Raw genomic sequence first — 19,586 nt, forward strand, 5'->3', positions numbered from 1 at the left:
CTCACGACAGCGGCTGCACGTTTATTCCTTCGCAGACGTTGTTATTTTTCAGCGTTGGGTGTATGTTTCCTTCATGAATATCTTTATTAATCGTGGAAAACTAAAATATAAGGAATCACCGTAATCTATGATAATCATTCAATAATCCGTATACGATTTTTTTGTTTAATTACGTCTAAAACTCACTGAAATCCGTGGCTAAAGTCAGGTCTGTAAACGTCCGTATTGCTTCACTCCTCATCTGCATGTTATTTGATTGGCATTCACTCTTGTATACTACAACCTAGGTAGTCGGGGCGGAAGTGATGAGCTAGTCGGGGTGACCCATAAAAAGGTCAAATCATTGCCGGCGCAGCATGCGCAGATATGAGTGCTGTAGCTTTACGTACGTAACACATAAAACGCACGGGAGCACGGGCGTACGTAAAACGCAACCACTTCCGGTTGTGCATGCGTGGTAGATTGTTGATTTTGTGAAGCTCTCGAAGGAAAAGATGCCACCGCACAATCTACTCAACAGTAAGGTCTGAATACCAACAAAACGCCGAATTCAACTCAACCATCAGGAAAATACGCCGTAGGTGAGTGGTAAAAATTATCTTACTCTTAAAATCAAACAAAATAGATGGCATTTTATGTGATTTTGCCGTCAATAGTGACGGTCGTTTACAACGTTTGAACACTAATACATGTCAGACCGCTGTGCTTTGCACAGCGGTCTGGTCAGGCTAGTTGAGTACCAGGTAATTGAATCATAAATCAGTTTCACCTATTAATCACTCCTTTCAGAGAGAAATGAGGATCATTCTGCTTTCTAAGCGTCTCTTCTGCAGCAGCAGTAACAGGGGCACATGCAGCAAGGGGAAAGGCAAGCTCTCATCGGTCAAAGCAAGACGTGGAGGTACTTCATCCTTCTAAGAGATTGTTTTAAACCGTTCTATACTGAATTCTTGAATGCCCATAGACTTCATACACAGGGCACCAGGTTCCTGTACGGAACGAGTTAATACTAGAGAAGCACTTCAAACGCGATCAGTGATGTTTGGTCATACTTATATACATGCTGAAAATTGCTTGATTTCCCAGTATAGAAGCCTTTTGTTACATCATCGGCTTCCAGCTGTGCGCAGCAAAGTACGCACTTTAGTGCGTGTACATGCAAACCTCAAAAATGCGTAGCTTGAACTCCCAAGTTCATTGACCTACCTGCCAAAATGTTGAAAATCCTTCATGAAATCTATAAGAAAGTCCCGGATCACTACAAAATTGTAATCATCTGTTCCTTTAGTCATTCTCAACCTTTCCTGTTGTTTCATTCAAATCCGTTCACAACTTTTTGAGTTATTTTGTACACAGACAAACCAACCAACCAAAGCTGATGAAAACATAACCTCCTCTTTGGCGGAGGTAATAATGTACATGTACTACTCTTAAAATTTGAGAAAAACCATCCAGGTCAAAGGTCAATTATAGTTACAAAACTGAAAGGGCTTGTATTAGAAATATTTCTTTCTTTCTAATATTTTTTTTTGGGTTAGAGAATATGATTCTGATATCATTTTAATAGTTCAAGATTAAGATCACCATTTAAGGTGTCTTGCAAGGTCTACTTTGTGTCAAATCAGGCAATTTGAGGCATTTATGAATGTACGCGGAGCTTTACTTGTCTCGTCCCAGTTGTGTAGTGAAGTGAGAAAAATAAAGATGATAGATGGAATATTTTTCTGTATTTTTTCCTTTTTTTCTTTTTTTTTGCTACTGAAGCACTGCACATCTGTATATTGTAAAGCTCTTTTGTTCAATTGTTTGTTTTCCCCCCAGCACAAATTGCTGCCGTTACTGCTGTTACAGCTGGGTGAGTTTGAACTTCTCATGTCACAGCCTATTGCCCTGTTGTGCAAACTGTACCTCCTTTATATCTTTTCCTACATAATGAATCTCTCTGTGAGATGATTTCAATACAGTACTCTTTTATCTCTTCCTAACACCCTAGTGTGTGTATTTTCACGTACTGCCTTCGTTTAGATTTTGCAGTGTGGCTGTGGGTTGATGTTCTCAAGTATGAAATTGAAAAAGTTAAAGTGACATTGTGTACATGGCATAGGTTAGGAAAGGGTTGGTTCAGTGCTGCACATTGTTGTTTCCACTAGGTGGCAGCCACAAATCTACAGCATTTCTGAAATTTAGGTAACTTGTAAAGAGAGAACATTGATAGATAAAGTGAAACATTTCATGAAGGGGGACAGAGTGAAATGTAGCTCTAGGATAATAGTTTTTCAAAGAGGATGGTGCGCAAAAGGTGGTACAGTATACTATTTTATCTCAGTCAATGGAATCAAACTTTACACCAAAAATGAAACCATTCTACTCCCAAGGGAGCATTCTAGCTAGCCAGGCATTTTTTCTTGTGTCCTCACGCTGAAGGTTCAGGAGAAATTGTGTTGATTATTGGAGTCATTAAGTTTACATTAAAGAAAAAAAATATATATATATATCATAGTAATTAAGTTCAGTTCAAAGGTGTGTAGCAAACCTGCTTAATCTGACAGTTCCTTTTATTACCAGTGCACCACTAATGTCATCAATTCTGTCCCAGAACTTGACAGGAAAATAGTGTCTTGGAAGCCTCAAACTTCCAGTTGAAAGTATACCCTAGCTTAAAACTGGCAGCCCATTATGCCCATTTGTTTGAATTCTTATCTAAATCCATTGTTTACCAATTAATCTATCAATATCATTTTGTATCATTATCCTTTATCACAGAGGTCTTCTGTACTTGGAATGGCAGACTCTGGACAAGGCAGTTCACTACAAACCTGACTCTGTCCTTCCGGAGAAGGGAAGTGATTATATCTACATTAACATCGCTTCAGACAAAGGTGAAGAATTTTTTTTTAAATATTTCTTGCAGCAGAACAAATATGAACCCCTGATGTCACAGATTATGTTTTATTTCAAAAAGTATTAGGAGATATGACAAGTAGTAAACTTACAACAAGCATGTAATATTCATCCCAGCAGTGACGATGGCAATTCATCTTTAGTAAATGATGGACTGAGAGGTGTTACATTTATTGATTCACTGCAGGATACTTTGCACTTTGTTAAGACATATATTAGATAGTTTGGCCTTTTTGAGCTGTGTTCAAATCAAACAGCAATTTACATTGATGTCACAAGCACTGAGTTTTGTCTGCTCTTTTTTGGTGAAGATCTTTACTGGTATGTAGTTCTCTTGATGCTCACAATCACTTTGTTCCAAAACTAATCATTCAGATAATCTTGTGACCCAAGTGAAGAGCAAAGTTCAGTGGAGGATCAAGGCACTGGAATACATTCTGCAGGACAAGGACCAAGACAGTGGTAATTGTTAGTCAGTGAGCCAGTCAGTCAGTCAGATAGTTAGTTTATGGTTAGTCAGTCAGTTGGTCAGCAAGTTATGGTGTGTGGGTTTGTGGGACAGTGTATGTGTGCTATGAAGTTAATTAGTAAAGTGCAATCAAGGAAATGACGTACACTATTAACCAGAAAAATCAGTCTGTGCAGAATTGAAATTGATATTGCACCCATCACTATAATTTCAGAAACACCTGCACAAAATGCCATGGACTGCATGTGTGAGTAGGTGATCAACGGCACTCACAGGGTGTGTCATTTCATCAATGCATGATACCTGAGGAGATGATCAGTTATTCCAGAATTAAATATAGCTTGTAACAACTCCATACTGATGGAGTTTGTATTGGCGTGCAACACAGAATCTGGCACTATAGAGCAATAATCCTAAATATATGGCAGAAAAGGTATGTCAAGCCAAATGTTGCCAAATACATGTGAATGTTTAAATCCTTGTATCTTATTACTGAACACAATGAAAACCTGCACAGTTGTTTAAGTACCTAGTTAAGTATGTATTATAAAATGCACATTCTTTGTGCCCAGAAGATATTTCATTAGACCTGCTTTTTATTATGCCAGCTTTGCATTTATGTTTGGTATTTTCTCCTGACACCCTTTGCTCATATTTGCTCTTTTTCTCTGTCTCTCTCTGCATCTCAGCACTGTATCCGTTCCATGTGCCAAAGCTGATATTTGGAGAGAGGGGGCATATGTGGAAGGACCCCAAGGCACTTCTGAAGAAAGCCCTCTCAAGCAATAGGGAGGAGAGGTTGCTAGGCGTGGCCGGTCTAGCCAAGAGGCATCCCACGTGGCATGGTAAAACAACTGGTTTCCATACTTTTGGGGACAACAGAGCTGCCAAGTCTCAATGATTCTGTGTGAGGTTTCTTGAAAAACAGAAATTTCTCTTCATGTCCTGGCAGTGGAATACAATAACTTCCCTGATTTGGGTTTCAATTTGGCGTGTCAAAATGCATGCACAGGCATATTATTACACAAGTACAAGTACCTCCGTACTTGCACTTTGGAATCTTCCTGATTTTCATGTGTGAATGATGGCAGCCCTGAGACAGTGAAATTTAATCTGTAGTCACTGGCATCATTGTCCAGTTTAACAATGTGCAGAGGATTTTTTTACTGGCAGTATATATAGTATGTAAAGAGTCATCAAGTTAATGTGGTTTTTGGCACCTTCTTGCATACACGTATGTTTTACATGCTGTACATGGAATGGAATCATGAACAACTGTTTATACAATGTGATACCATTTTCTTCAAATCATAAACTAATAATGTGGCTGAGTGCCTGCTGAACTCCAGATATGTTATACAGTATTTGATTCAACCACAGAATCCAAACTTACATAGATCCTCAAACTTAGTCCAAACTAAAACACGAAGATCGAATTTAAATCTCAGAGGAGGGGACATCGAATGGAAGAGAGCCTAATTTTCATGAATGCCTTGTTTCAGACTCAGACTACAGGGCTGTAGCCCAGGCCTGCGATTCCAGGACCCTGATTGGTCTAGCCAGATCACCTGACAGTGATGCCAGATATTTCCTTCCTCCTCCTCCTTGCAACAGAGACAAAGAGAAACAGGTGTGTTTAATCAAGATTTTTGTACATTTTGCCAGCTATTTAAGTGTCCAAAGTAGTGTGATTCAGATGATAATGTACAAAGAAAGAGGATCACGGTTCAATCTTTGTAATATACGGTAGTGTAGTGAACCACAAATCTTTATGAAATTTCATGAGTTTTATGAATTGATGAAAAGCTGATGCTCCTTTCATGTGTAAACTCAATGATTCACCATTTCGTTACCATGCAAGATATACCCTCTTATGTTTGTCTTTTTTTCCAATTGCTTTATTTCATTTTGTTTTGTTTCATTGTGTTTCCCAGCCAGCAACAGAGGTAGCATTTGTAGAGCTGCTAGCCTCACTTCCCAGGAGTAATGTTGATCGATGCACACAGTACTTCACACAGGCTGCCATGCAGCAGAGCAAAAAAGCCTTGGCAGAAGACCAGGTATGTATCTGCTCTACTTCTAATATTGAGGCTATAGTTTCCAGTAATCCACAAATATGGTTGCTGATGTTATTTACAAAAGGAAAACCATATTTTTGTTCAATATTCAGTTTTACAGTTACATTACAAGTATGAGGTCCATAATGGTTGTTTGAAAAATAATGTGGAAGTTGATAGTAAAAAAGAAGGTAGTTTAACTATTGATATAGAGTCAGAAAATGAGGATAGTCTAAATCTTAATGCTTACAAAAGACCCCGCTACCATGATGTCTGTGAGCCTCTTTTTTTTTTCAACATAGTTTGATTCATCCCCGAATACAAACCTTGTTTTGTGGTACAGACTGGCTCCATAGTTTTTGGAGGCAATGCTCTCTCATTCGTGGCATCCCTGAGCAAAGTTCCAGAAGAAGCCCTGGACCAGGTCTATCTCTTGGCCCTTGTTAGCCATTCTGAGGTAAGTCACTGACCCTATGGTCTTGTGGGGTGCAAAGTGGGAATACTTGGTCGAGAGTGGTTTTGTCTTTTGTCAAGTCATGTCAGCAAAGTAACTCATTGTTTTACAGCTCATATAACATGAGTATGCCGAGTATCATTGTGAGTGGGAAATCTATACACATATTTTGCAGAAAGTAGTGGTCAATACATCAAGTTAACTGTGCTCCTTCAGGTTATTTCTCACCCTTTGTCATAACCTCCTGTTCGGTGTCATGATGATGTCACTGCGATTTCATCAACCTTTCAGACAGTTTCTTGATCCTTTTCCAATGCATCTGTGAAATGTCTAATCTGTGTCATGTGATATGAGCTTTGCAACTCTGTTCAAGTGCATTCTCTGTATGAAGCTATCAGCACTGTATTACAAAGTCTGATTCTCTCACCAAAGGTGGGTAGTATTTCTGAGTGTAAGTTGTTTATCCACCCATATACCTATATCATACTTGTGCTCGTTCTCATATTATTCTTCCTCATTTCTTCTTTTTCATCTTTACTGCATTTGTCTATTGTCTATTTCCATATCTCCTCCTCTCTGTTGATTGCACCCTTAAGTCTTAGTCCTCTCATCTTTCTTTCTTTCTTTCTTTCTTAAATGATCCTCTCTATACCCCACTCTTTCATCCTCCTCTCTTCCATAATTTCTTTAAATGAAACCACAACCCGAATATAAATGAAGATTGAGTGAGAGCAGCAGTACTAGTAGAACACATCAGTGAAAGTTTGAGGAAAATCAGACAATTTGTTTAAAAGTTGTGAATTTCTAAAGTTTGGTGCCGTCATCGCAGATAAGGAAACTACTCCAGTTCTTGACATCATCGTAGATAGCTATATTGAGGAAATATTTAGAGTAGAATTCCACAAAATTTCATTTTTCATGGAAAGTACACATTCCGTTGACTTGTTACTGACATATATAAGGGGTAATATTATACTCCCTACTTTCTGAATCTGAGTAAGTGAAGTGATCCTTCACTGTGCTTGAAATGTGACAATATGTTTGTCTTTATATTTTCTATATATTGTCGTCCACTAAGATGTCATGAGCTGTAGTGTAGTCGTCTTATCTGTGATAATGTCACCAAAACTTTTGAAACAACAATTTTTAAATAGATTGTCCGATTTTCCTCAAACTTTTATTGATGTGTTCTACTAATATTGCTGCTTTCACTCAGTCCACATTTATATTTGGATTGTGGGTTTCCTCTTAACTTTGACATGACAAATATTATTTTCCCATTTCTACCAGCCGTGCGCTAAATATTTTGCACTCTCACACCTATACCAGGTCGCCAGTCACTGCGAGGAGATAATCAAGCTGGGAGGGCTCCAGCTGTTGATGCGAGTCTGCCAGGCGAGGGAGACAAGCCCAAAGATCCTCTCTTATGTTGCACAAATCGTTGCCAATCTTGCCGTCCACGAATCCCTTCATGCTAAAATTGTCCAAGCAGGTACGTTCTGACATGATTGAGATTGAACTCCGCCTGATTGCTTGCATGCTTCACCCCCCCCCCAAAAAAAAAAACAAACAAACAAACAAACAAACAAAAAAACAAAAAAAACACTACCTGAAAGTGTCATGTATTTATAGTTTTCTTAATAAGTAATAACCCCTACATGATTTATTCAGATCTGAGTCTTCTTTTCTATTTCAATTTACAAATATCATAATTACTCATCATCACTTATTTGTCAACAACAGCATTTTTAAAAGCAGTAGCTGTTATCACTAATATGAGTCTCTCTTTGCAAGACTGTTTTGTTCAGTGCATAAAAATGAACATATTCAGGTACCACTGAAACCAGGCACTACTGAAAATATTCAAGTTGCTTCTGAAAAGACTCATGAAATGGAAATAGGTAAGGTTCAAAAGAGCGGCTTTTATGGCAAGGAGTCAGCAACAAGTGAGCAAGAATATAACTCTTGGTGTAAGTGATAGACAAGATGTTCTCAGTCCAAGGAGAAGGAAGCTAATAAATGTGCAATATCATGAGAGTGATGCAAACTGGAGGAGGGAATGTTTTTTTCTTCTTTCTCATTGTATTACTAATCAAATATCATAAATGCAAGGAATGTTCAAGTAGACAAACACTTTGATGTTTATCATCCAAAGTTGAGAGCAGCCTTGTGAATTCTCTGTTGCAATCTGGAGAAGAGAATATGAACAGCTTACCATGTCTTGACATCTCAGGTTGGGTGACCATCCTAGCTGGTTGGATGAAGTCCAAGCACCTGGCGCTGGCCTCTCAAGCCAGCCGCGCCCTGGCCAACCTGGATAAGGACTGGTCGTCGGAGGTCTTTGACAACGGGGTCTACGTTCTGCACCCTCATGGAAGATCAAGGTGAGAACTGTGTTCACACTGGCTTTTTATAATACACATCATAATCATGTATACATATCATATTACAGAGGAGCTGTTGGGGATCATGATCAGTGGATAAGACATGGGACTGTCAATCTGCAGTCCATGGTTCAAGTCCCCATGCTGCGGTGGTAGTGCCCCAAGGCAAAGCACCTTATCCCTCATTACCTACCATAGTCCTTCCATTGGGCCCACGGTTGCTTGTCCTACAAATACTCTTTGCTTCCTTAGCAGCCATGTAAAACAGATCATAAGTATGGTGCTTCATTATCATCTTCATTCTGTTGGTATTATCATTGTGAAGACCTTTTTTTTAAAAAAATGCCTTATTCCTTCCTATTTCTTTACTACTCATTAGTTTGTAGATGGAATCACAATGTATCAGTAGTTTGTAAGGGGAAACATCTGTTGTCCTGTCACAACATTCATGAGGTATTTAGTGTCAAAGGACTCACTCAAGGCTTTGAAATGCTCAGTATTAAAAGTGTGATCTTTTAATCAAAGGTGTAGACTCTCTCCTTTGTGTGCTGTTGTCTGGCAACTCTCAAATCTAGGGTCTGTCCTATGCTCCTTGTCTATATCTTTGCTGTTATGCTGTATCATTAGCTTCTCCCTGTCTGTATTTTGCTCTACCATCCTTCCCTTGACATCTTTCAAGAAATAAAGACTTCCTCTGATAAAGCAGGTTCTTTTTTGTGTTTATTCTCATTCAGGGAGCCCATCCTGGCTGATGTGGTCTTTGTCCACGGCCTGAATGGTGGAGCTTTCTACACATGGAGACAGGGGAAACCAACCGCTGAAGGTCCGTTGCTAGGGCGACTGCAGCCAGCTCCCACGGAGGAGAAGGTGGATGGACAGGAAAACCCTGAGAACAAGAAATTTGTCTGGTGCTGGCCCAAGGTAACCTGGCTCTAAAACTGATTTAGGAATTCATGGATGTCCTTAGATGTTTGGCCAAAAGTCTGATGGATGGAGCTTAACATTGAGATTTAGTTGAGTGAAGGGTGAGATGATGAAGAAATTGTCATCTATACCTAGAGAAATATTGTTTCTGCCATATCTTTTATTAGGTTTTTATTTATGTGAATTTTGTGAGTCGGATGATATTTGCGAATTCAACAACACACAAAACTAACCACTTGCGAAATTGCTGTTGAAGTTCTGATATGCGAAAAAATTAGACTCGCTATTGATATATGGCGTATACAGTAGCTACATTGAGAGATGAATAGAATAAATATGTAGTTAAGTAGATTGATTATATTATGTAGATAGAAAGCTGGACACATAGGGGGATAGATATGTAAATATTATGTAGATGGATAAAAAAAAAATGGATAGACAGGTTAACAGGTAAGTAGATTGATAACTGAACAGAAAGACAGATGGACAGACAGGAAGAAAGATAGAGAAAGAGAATATATAGAGAGATAGATCAGAGTTATCAGTTTAAGATGGAAATTGCATGTAGACTCATATTTGTTTTCTTGATTGTGTTTCAGTCTTGGCTGGCCAAGGACTGTCCTCACATGAGAATTGTGACTGTTTCGTACGACACACAGATCACAGACTGGGCCTCAAAGTGTCCATTTGAAGGGGAAAAGTGAGTAATTTTAAAGCCTGAATAATAGCTCACAGTAAATGATACATTGTATTTAGATGATGTATCATCTTAAAATAGTGGATATACCACTGAGCTTATTCCTGTTCAAAATAGTTGGATGAACTGAACCTCCTTGGTGGTAAATTATGTTAACAAACTAGGATGGTAATATGCTAGGACAAAGTGGCATTCGTATCTCATCTTACTACCAGAATATGCATGTGGGTATTCAATGATCTACATTCTGTGGATGTGGTGAAGCGATGTCGTGCATGGTGTCATAAGTGTATATTGTCACTAATGTTTAATACCTATTTTACTCTTTATGTGCCATGGTGTAAACTCACTGTGTGCCACATTATTCTGAGACAGCAATATAGTCATGCATTGGAAGAACATTCTGTATTTCAAATCTATGTAACTTGTATGGATTTTTGTTACCCTGGACATGCTATTAATGAGCAATGTTTTGTAACATAGAGAAAATGCCAAGCTTTGCTTTGATGTAAATTGTATGTGACAGGAATGGAATGGCGAGAAAAGCTTTCATTTTACTGTGAGATTTGGAGATTTATCAATCGCTTTGGCTGGGTTTATGCGTTTGAGTAGAATATGTGAACTTGGTACGCTGCCGACTGAGTCAGGCATGTGAATGTTGCACATAAAGAGTTCATATAAGATTGACTTGTGCTTAGTTTGAACTGATGTTCACTAGTAAAACCACTTTGTAACTACTATTATGGTTTGATAACTCCGCCCTCCTCCCCTTAGGCACTCGCTGGTCCAGCGAAGTGGAGAGATGTTGAGGAAGCTGCACCAGGCCGGGGTGGGGCAACGACCAATCATCTGGGTCACACACTCCATGGGAGGTGAGATGTGACACCCTAGCAGGCAGACAAGTCATGATAGTAATCAGTCTTCAAGTGCTAGTGCATATTACTTGACACTTACCAAATATTCACTTTGAGCTAGCTTGTAGAAATTGCTGGAGGATCATATTTATCTAGTCAAGTGGTGCATTGTGCACTTTGGTGTTCACTGTTATTTTGAAACATGGTGATGTGAGTTATTTGGAGCAGGTGCTTAGATGGTATGTTCTTGTTACTGCAGCTTCAATGCAATTTCAGTACTTTGATTTTGAGATAATGTCAGAAAAAATAATCAATGAAGAGAGAATGTTTTACTAAAGATGACTAAAAGCATATGAAGATACAATGTGTCTCGTTCAAGGCGCAGTTAAGTATGAGTTTATGTATCATCAAAAGAAGAAAAACATTGCAACTATATGAAACGTATGAGCAACAGGTGAAACAAGACATATTATATCCCACACTACTACACATAGTCAATATATTTATAGATGTAGTCAGTGGAAGAAATATTTGATAAGAATTAGAATTACCTGAGTATATCACCCCTTATCTAATCCCTGTTTACCTTACTGACCCGAGCTCTTCATCTGATTGACTTGTCGTGTTGTGAAGGTCTTCTGGTGAAACAGATGCTGATTGATGCAAGCCAGAGTGAGACAATGGCCAGTGTCATGGGGCAGACCAAGGGCGTGGTCTTTTACAGCACCCCTCACCACGGCTCCGCCCTGGCAGCCTACTCCCAGCAGGCCAAATTCCTCCTCTACCCCTCCACAGAGGTCAAGGAACTCAGCGCTGGTAAGATTTTAATCTTTTAAGACTTTAATCTGTCAGTTTTGAAGGGTGGCGGCTCATGGCCCTCTTCAGCATATATCAGTATGTAAAAGGTAAATCTGTCAGGTCCCAGTGAGGGAATGTAATGTTTTGTTAAAGAGTGTAAGATATATCTTTGAATTTGCAGTGCTACATTTAGTGTCCATTTGAAGGCATTCCCTGATACTACCGAAAAGTCAAAAACTCATTGGCCCGTATTCATGAAGGGGGTTTAAATCAAGTCCATGGTTTATGTAAATTTCTTCTGCATCAATGCACATGACAGATCACATGCGCCAACAGACATCTGATACTTGCGTAGGAAAGCTGTGCCTATTTGTTTCACACTTATTTTATTCCCTGGTCCAAATTCAAACCATCTGGTTTTGATTTTAACCACCTCCGTGAATATAGGCCGTTAAATCCATCTTTTAAGTCCAAACTCTACTTTTTTGATCTCGTTATAGACTCCCCTGTGCTGAGGAACCTCCATGGTAGGTTTCGAGCTCTGGTGCAGACCCACAAGCTGCCGGTGCTGAGCTTTGGGGAGATGGAGCCGACCAACATTGGCCTCTCTGTAAAGACTCTGGTTGTTCCTCCTCTCTCTTCAAGTAAGGAGCACATCTTTTAACTTTTGTTTTCACTCAGAAACTCTTTCAACTTCTTCTAAGCTAGAAATGTGACATGTCACTGCAAAAGCCAGATAGAGGGGCTTTTCTAGGCTCTGTTTAAATGTCAAAGTCTGTAAATATTTTGAAACATGAAACTTTCCATTTTTTTTTTTAAATGAAGCATGTAACTCAATCATGTAGAATTAACCAATTGTATGTGAATGCCTACTCTCGTGACCGCTTGACATTATTTAAACTCTGCTTATCTTGTGGCCAGCTTTCTTAACCTGTCTGTGCTTTTGGGGGCGGAAAATCCCCCAAATTCAAACAGGCATTAGTCACTATATCAAACTTTGGAAGTATGAGCAATCGTGAAACTTCATGTTTTGTTTTTGTTTTTTCAGCCAAATCACCTTACTGTAAAAGTGGATATTTACACACGACTAATTTTTCGCCCTCGGCGGAGTAAGAAGAGTTTTGCATGTTATTAACTCCGCGTGATCAAGACAGCAACTGTTGGAACATATGGCAAGCAAAAACATTCACGCGCTTTTATTTTCACGCTAGTGTCTGGTTGCACGAAATGCGCAAAAATTTCCACTTTTACGGTATTTGGAAGTTTTCTCAGCTTTAAACACTCTGTCAACTGTGTTAGGGTATTTTAGTCAGTGATAGATCACAGATGTTGGTATATGTCACTTTCATCTGTCCACACCGTTCTTTCTGGACTTCAGATCCCGGATGCGGCGACTTCCACGAGATGCGACTGGACCATCAGAACATCTGCAAGCCGCACAGTCGCAACTCGCTCCTCTACCAGCTCACCCTGCGCTTCATCCAGCAGACCATCTCCCTCCCGCTCTCCGTCGCCCTCTCTGAGCGGCTGGAGGAACTTCTCCAGGACCCCGAGGAGGAGGAGATATTCTATCCTCTTGGGATGTCGTTTGGAGAATAGACCTCCATATCTTTGCCGCCATCCAGCCCATGATCGAAACCTTTGTCCCCACGAAACCTTGATGCTTGATGAGTTGTGGTCACCAGGAGTGTTTTAAAACAGAACTTTAGCAGAGAGATGTTATTGTTGTGTATGCTCTGGTTACCTCAATTTGATTTTTTCGTAAGATTATTCTGATATCACTCCACACTTGCAAAAAAAGCTTAAGTCACAAAATCGTCTTCTCCAGCTGTTGTCTTGCAATGCAGTTGCAGATCAAAAAGGTTTTGGAATGTGACATACTTGACAAAGTCACCATCTTTGAATTTGAAGGATATCTTCATTGGGATTTTTTTTTTTTAGTTTTGCATTGGAATAGGTGTATTTGGTTTATAGTGAAATAGAAAGGTCATGATGTTTTACACCAGCCATATGGACTCCAGGCTTACTAATTTGACATGTAAAGTCTCTGATTTAAATTTGACCTAACTTACAGGAAAATGAATAATCTCTACAATTACAATAAAACACATACAAGGAAATATAGCAGAACCATTTCTGAAATGTTCTTTCATATAAATTTGAGAATCATTTTCTTAACCACATATCATTTCAGTATTAACGGTGCTACAGTGTTGCATGCGAATTTTTCATTACACGACATTTTTTTTTTTTGCCTACATATGAGAGGATGCAATTGGTTGTGTGCATTAGAACATTCATAATATTGCTGAGCTAGATCTTTACGTTAAGTATATTGTTCAGAAGTACTTATCAACTCATTGGTGGCAATGTTGCAAATGAATTAAAGGCAACTTAATCACCCCACCATACAATGAAGACAGACTTGTCATAAAATAGCATTTCTGGGAAAAATGAATGCTCTTAAAGTGATGCCAGCTCAGCATTGGATAAAAAAAAAAAATGCTGCTGAAAGGAAGAACTCGTATAGTAAGAATGATACAATTATTTCAATATGCAGCACAACCTAAAATTATATTCATGATTTAAGATTAAGATGCATATCAAAGAGAATAGTAAAATTTGTTGTTGTTGTTGTTGTTATTGTTGCTAGCATCATAGCTTCGGAATCATACTGCTGGTTGCATTGTGTAGTACAATCTTTATGTAGCGTTGTCTCACATGCAGGTTTTGAGGTAAGAAGAAACGTAGCTGGATACGTTTTGTGTGCACAATGTTTTCATATCATGTTGGAACCATGTTTTGTCTATTTTGTTGTTTTTATAAGGTATGCTTTGTATGTCAACCAAAGTCAACTCAGGTTGTTCAGGCACAATCGGCTTATTTGATCTAATTGTGATTTCCAGTTTTTTCCCCGATATATCTGCCATGAGTTTGAATGTATTTTGTGCCTGAAAAAGACTGATGCATTAAGTTTCTTTTGCCAAACTTGTTTTTCAGTAATGGGGAAAAAAAATAGAGAGTAGCTGCAGATTTGTGTAGAACTCGGAGGCTTACCTTTAATATTCTTTCATATGAAATTAGTGTGACTTTTTATTTACTTAGATTACCATATACTTTTATGGCATGCTCCCTTTCAATGTTGTATAATTAACAAATTGAGTTTTGTTAATGGCAAAATAAGTTTAAAAAGTTGTAACTCGATCTGTGCTCATGATATCACCTTTATTTTTACATACCTTTGGTACTGTTTACCTTCATGATAGAACATATTTATTGGATGCAGGATATGTTTTGAATTTGTAATGAAATATATTATCGGTAGATGAAGAGTTTTATCGCAAAACGAGCCGACTCCATTCTTGGTAAGTTGGGATATATTTGAGATTGAAGCTGCTAAGAAACAAAGAAAGTGGTAAGAAAATGGTGTGATATTTTTAATCATAACTTCAAGATGTTACCTAAATTGTTATGTTACAAGTGATGTATCACAAAAAAAGGCCTTATCTCACTCTGTCTGATGATGGACTTACTTTGAAATGTTTAAAAATGGCACCCAGCCCATTTTGCGATGAAATTCTCTGTACGCTGTACTCTAGACTTTTAGAGCACTATTGTACTGTTGCTTACAAAATGACAAGACATACATCATTGTACAATGCAATATTGATAGTGATGACAATACTGTGGTAGGGAAAAGGATATACAGCTGTATGTTGAGAACTCATCGGGATTTGGGAGATGTGTTGTCATAATGGCCACTTGAGGAAGGGGAGGGAGATGATCTTTGTAGACAGGTTGCCACTGTAGACATGTGAGTGGGCCACTTGGGTTTTATCACATGATACCTGTAACAGATGTCATGTGCATATGCCCCGTAAACATGAATGCTTGTGGGAATGAGATGTTGCTAATTGTCTTGTCATAGAAATACTGGAAATGAGTGAACTTCCCCCACTATAAAGTAAACAAACAAACAAACAAAAGTTAACACCAATTATGTTGCTTTAGTTTCTTTTGCCCTCAATTAATAAAATTTGGTTGGTCCTGGAAAAATAGCTTGTTAAAAAGTGCAGAAACTCTGGGAAAAAGAAAAGCATTTGTAACTGATTATTGACCTGACAGACCATGCTAAACCTAGAGCCTGTGGCTGCTGTACACACTGAAGTGTTGTCCACGGAAGACATAATATTTTAGGTGTCCTTTTTGACATATTTGATAGATGGCCACTGTGAACAAGGTCTTAAAAACAAAGAGTTATTTCTCTGGGAGTTAGAAGTGATTGTTCATAACAGGTGGATACCGTTATCCAGAACAGGTGGCTGCTAAAAACAGGTTTCACTGTATGCTGATCATGAAGTTTGTATGCGGACGGATGCCACAGTTTAAATTTCAGTGCATGGGACTCGGGGTAAAAAATATGTGCATCTGCATAGGACAGATATGAGTGGATAAGCCAGGAGTTTTCTGTTAAGATTATTTGGGACTTTGTGTGTGGCAAGGACATGGATTGACGAGATAGTGGTGCATTTGATGATGTTTTCAACTATACCAGTACTTGTGTGGATTGTGTGTGATTTTCAATCCTTGGCAATTAGAAAAAGAGAGTATTATTCAGTTTTTTTTTTCCATGTTTTTAAGCATCTCTGTCAATGATGGAACTCTTCAGATAGATGAGGAAAGTAGAGTACATGTACAATATATAATACAAAGCACCAATTAGGACTAATGTGATGAATATGTTAGAACAGCTGACTGTTCTCACAATGTGAATGTAATCTGATGAATCAACATTTTATCATCTGTTGACTCGTAGAAGCAGCAAAACCTTTATCAATGAAATAATAAATGGGAACAACTCCCACATCATACTGCTAAACTTGTCAGTAGTTTAAAGTGAAATTCAGATGTGTTTGAGACTGATACAAGACATCGTCTTCACCTAAGCTGTGACAGAGATTTGCACAAACTTGCAGGCATGCCTCTTGGTAAGAGTAACAAATTTTGAATTGCTACTACGACACATACTGACACTAATGAAAACTTTGCCTTTATAGCAAGGTGTAGTGGTCTTTGTGTATGTGTTTCATACCACACACCAAACCAGGTCCCTCTTATGTATACCGTCTCTATATATTTTGAATGACTAGGGTATTTTTTTATTATCTGTTAATGCATGTGCACACACTTTAGTCATTGAAATACACCGCAAAAAGGAGATTTGCATTATTTAGTGATGGCTTATGATTGATAATTTTGCACATCAATTCTGCAAATCATCCTACAGTATCACTGATTGAAATGATTGTTGAAGCAGTGTTTCATAACAATAACCTGCCTTATCATTTGAAAAGCTTTTTGTTTTACAAGACTGTATGATAATTGAAAAGAACACAGATTTCGTCTTTTGATTTCAGTTTGTTTATCTTCATTTTTTCTATTTATCAATGTGGTCGTATATATATATGAGAATATATTTAAATGATGTAATTGTATCCTAAGAAAATTATTTTGACTTAAAGGAAATGATGAATAAATGTGCTGCCCAGTGGAAAAAAAAACCACCTATGAATTCTCTTCTTTTATTTGAGACATCGTGTATGTGGTGCAAGCAGAATGGTAAGGAAGAGAGATCTTGATATGCAAAAAGTTTTCATTTTTTTGCTACTTCTTCCCAAATTACAGACATTTTCTGTGAATTGCTATTGTTTAGTGTGATTACTTAGTGGTATATTTGGTTATTTAGGTTTTAGGAAAAGGGGGCATCTCCCCCCCCCCCCCCCATTTGTTTGTTTGTTTGTTTGTTTGTTTTTGTTTCGTTTTTTTTTTTTTTTTTCGTTGGGGTTTTTTAATGCTTGTCAGCGGATTTGGGGAGAGAAGTGTCAGCAAAAAATGTGGATGTTTTGTTTTGTTTTGTTTTGTTTTGTTTTGTTTTGTTTTTTTGCTTGTCATTACCATTCGTGATTGGGTCAAACACCACCACCCCCCCCCCCCCCCCAGCAAAAAGCTAGATCCACCCCTGTGCTTGCTAACAGCAATCATTGCTTTCTAAACGCGGCCACGTACAACAAATCAGACCAAGTCAGTTTTGTTACAAGACAATTACAAAACAATTCAACAGTTGTAATTTACTCACAAAACAGTTGCAAAACAATCCAAATGAGACTGGCGGTTCGCACGGCTCTGAGTCAATCATACGACGTAAGCTCCGGATGGTAGCCCTGATTAGTTTTCCCTGGTCGCGATCACGAGTGGACAACCACGACCCATATCCCCCAGAGATTGGCATTTTGATGTAATATTAATATGATGGGTGAAGATAACTAATACGCTAAGACATTTCACCCCACCAACAAAACGACATCAACATAAATACATCAGTATGTACCCAACGCACTTACCCCAACAAGTCCAGTGTAATGCAATAAGAGGAGAGTATATGAGCAGTTTATTCAACAAAAAGATGATAAAGTGGAATGTCGGGAACAGAGAACATGGTAATGGTCATATAGTAAGTGTATTAGGGGCCGCGGGACGATTTTTTTTTACGAGGTCTGTGTGTGGGGAAGGGGAAGGAGGAGTAGGTGTCAGAACGAGTGCTCGTGGCCAGGACAGATGGCAATGCTCCCCTCCGTGATTCCCCCCCCCCCCCCCCCCCCCCATGGGAAGAATCTCGGGGCAGAACATTCGGAAAGTCGTGAATAATGTTGTAGGTTTTTTTTTTTTTTCTTGTAGAGCCAGAAGTGTGCGTTCCATTATTCAGCACTCCTATATCGCTAAAAAAAAATTATCAGGGGCCGCGGATCTACGGGGGCTGTGGGAGCCCCCGTAGATCCGCGGCCCCTGATAATTTTTTTTTAGCGATATAGGAGTGCTGAATAATGGAACGTAATGTTACTGGGAAACTAAGTATTCATCATTAACACTACAGTTAAGCATCATTATCAACCATAAACGTCACTTTAATTTGGACACTGAACAAAACAAGATTTACTGAGAACTTTGAGGCTATCAGGACACCGTTCGGAAATTGCTCCTACGCAGTTTTTGCCAGAATCCAGGCAGGGCAATATTCCCGTACAGCATTTGATAAGACGCTGAATGAAAATAAAGAAAAAAAACGATTATAATTGCCCACTTTTATTTGTTATGAACTGGAAATGTCATCATTTCTCTCAAGAAGAGGGCATTGGCCTAATTATTCATGTATTGTGTATGTATGTGTGAATTCACTTTTAACTCCGTATAGATAATTAAATATATTCATAAAGTCCAAGGCCGAGTGGAGGAAACGATTTGCATGGCCTGTTTTCCTTGACGCGCGATCATACCTATTGACTTTGGAGGAGAACCAGGAAATATGGAAGGGGTAACTGACTTCTTGTATTACAAAGTTATTTGTATTACAACTGTTCTCATTATACTTTCAGTGTTCATGATGTTTGGACTGCAACAAGACCGAAATTAAATCATATCTCATATTGCCCCGTTTTGTCAGAATATGCAGTTACATTAATCCTCGTCAATGTTATAATTTCATCCACTTCTTATCTCATCGGCTTTCCAGACAAAGACAGTGGCAAGCAAAACCCAAGTTGAAGAAACACTCAGATTTAACATGACTAACTTCTGATGTATTAATATATATTCCTATACGTCCAACTGTAGAGGTAGTGAAGGTTCCATCGGTAGAAGCATTTCGTCGAATACTGACAATTATGCAGCGGCGCGGCTAAACCCAAACCTAGAATCAGAATGGGGATTTTTTTTTTTTTTACTTGCACCTTATCCATATTAATATGTAAATAAGAAACTCAGCGCTTGATTTCCTTTGCGACTCACACACCCACTTTCATCTGCAAGAATCTTAGGTCATAGAGTGACGGATTCAGGTTACTATAAAAAGAAAAAGAGAAGAATACGTATTTTACCGGTACATGTATTTACTATTTTTACATCGAGATCATCAGTACGTGGTAGTACCCCCTCCCCGCATACGCTTCGCGCAGAGCGGCACACGGAAAGGCCCGATAGGTACATGGTGTCAA

The 19,586-nt window shown here is 38.6% G+C and overlaps 1 protein-coding gene across 1 annotated transcript; it reads left to right on the forward strand.

The window, feature by feature from the left end:
* The first annotated feature begins 792 nt into the window (after window positions 1–792).
* On the forward strand, window positions 793–13,220 carry LOC139739797 (protein SERAC1-like). The gene is made up of 16 exons (XM_071650391.1): window positions 793–901; window positions 1,822–1,855; window positions 2,764–2,879; window positions 3,277–3,363; window positions 4,060–4,215; window positions 4,873–5,004; window positions 5,309–5,430; window positions 5,771–5,884; window positions 7,211–7,373; window positions 8,115–8,265; window positions 9,000–9,186; window positions 9,789–9,889; window positions 10,661–10,758; window positions 11,374–11,556; window positions 12,039–12,182; window positions 12,917–13,220. The coding sequence occupies exons 1-16, from the start codon at window positions 796–798 to the stop codon at window positions 13,135–13,137; spliced, it is 2,115 nt and encodes a 704-aa protein (XP_071506492.1). The 5' UTR covers window positions 793–795; the 3' UTR covers window positions 13,138–13,220.
* The last annotated feature ends 6,366 nt before the right edge of the window (window positions 13,221–19,586 follow it).

The sequence above is a fragment of the Diadema antillarum genome, unplaced genomic scaffold (genome assembly GCF_040938485.1).
Source record: "Diadema antillarum isolate AM-2024a unplaced genomic scaffold, OU_Dant_1.0 seq00000819_RagTag, whole genome shotgun sequence".
Taxonomy (NCBI): Eukaryota; Metazoa; Echinodermata; class Echinoidea; order Diadematoida; family Diadematidae; genus Diadema; species Diadema antillarum.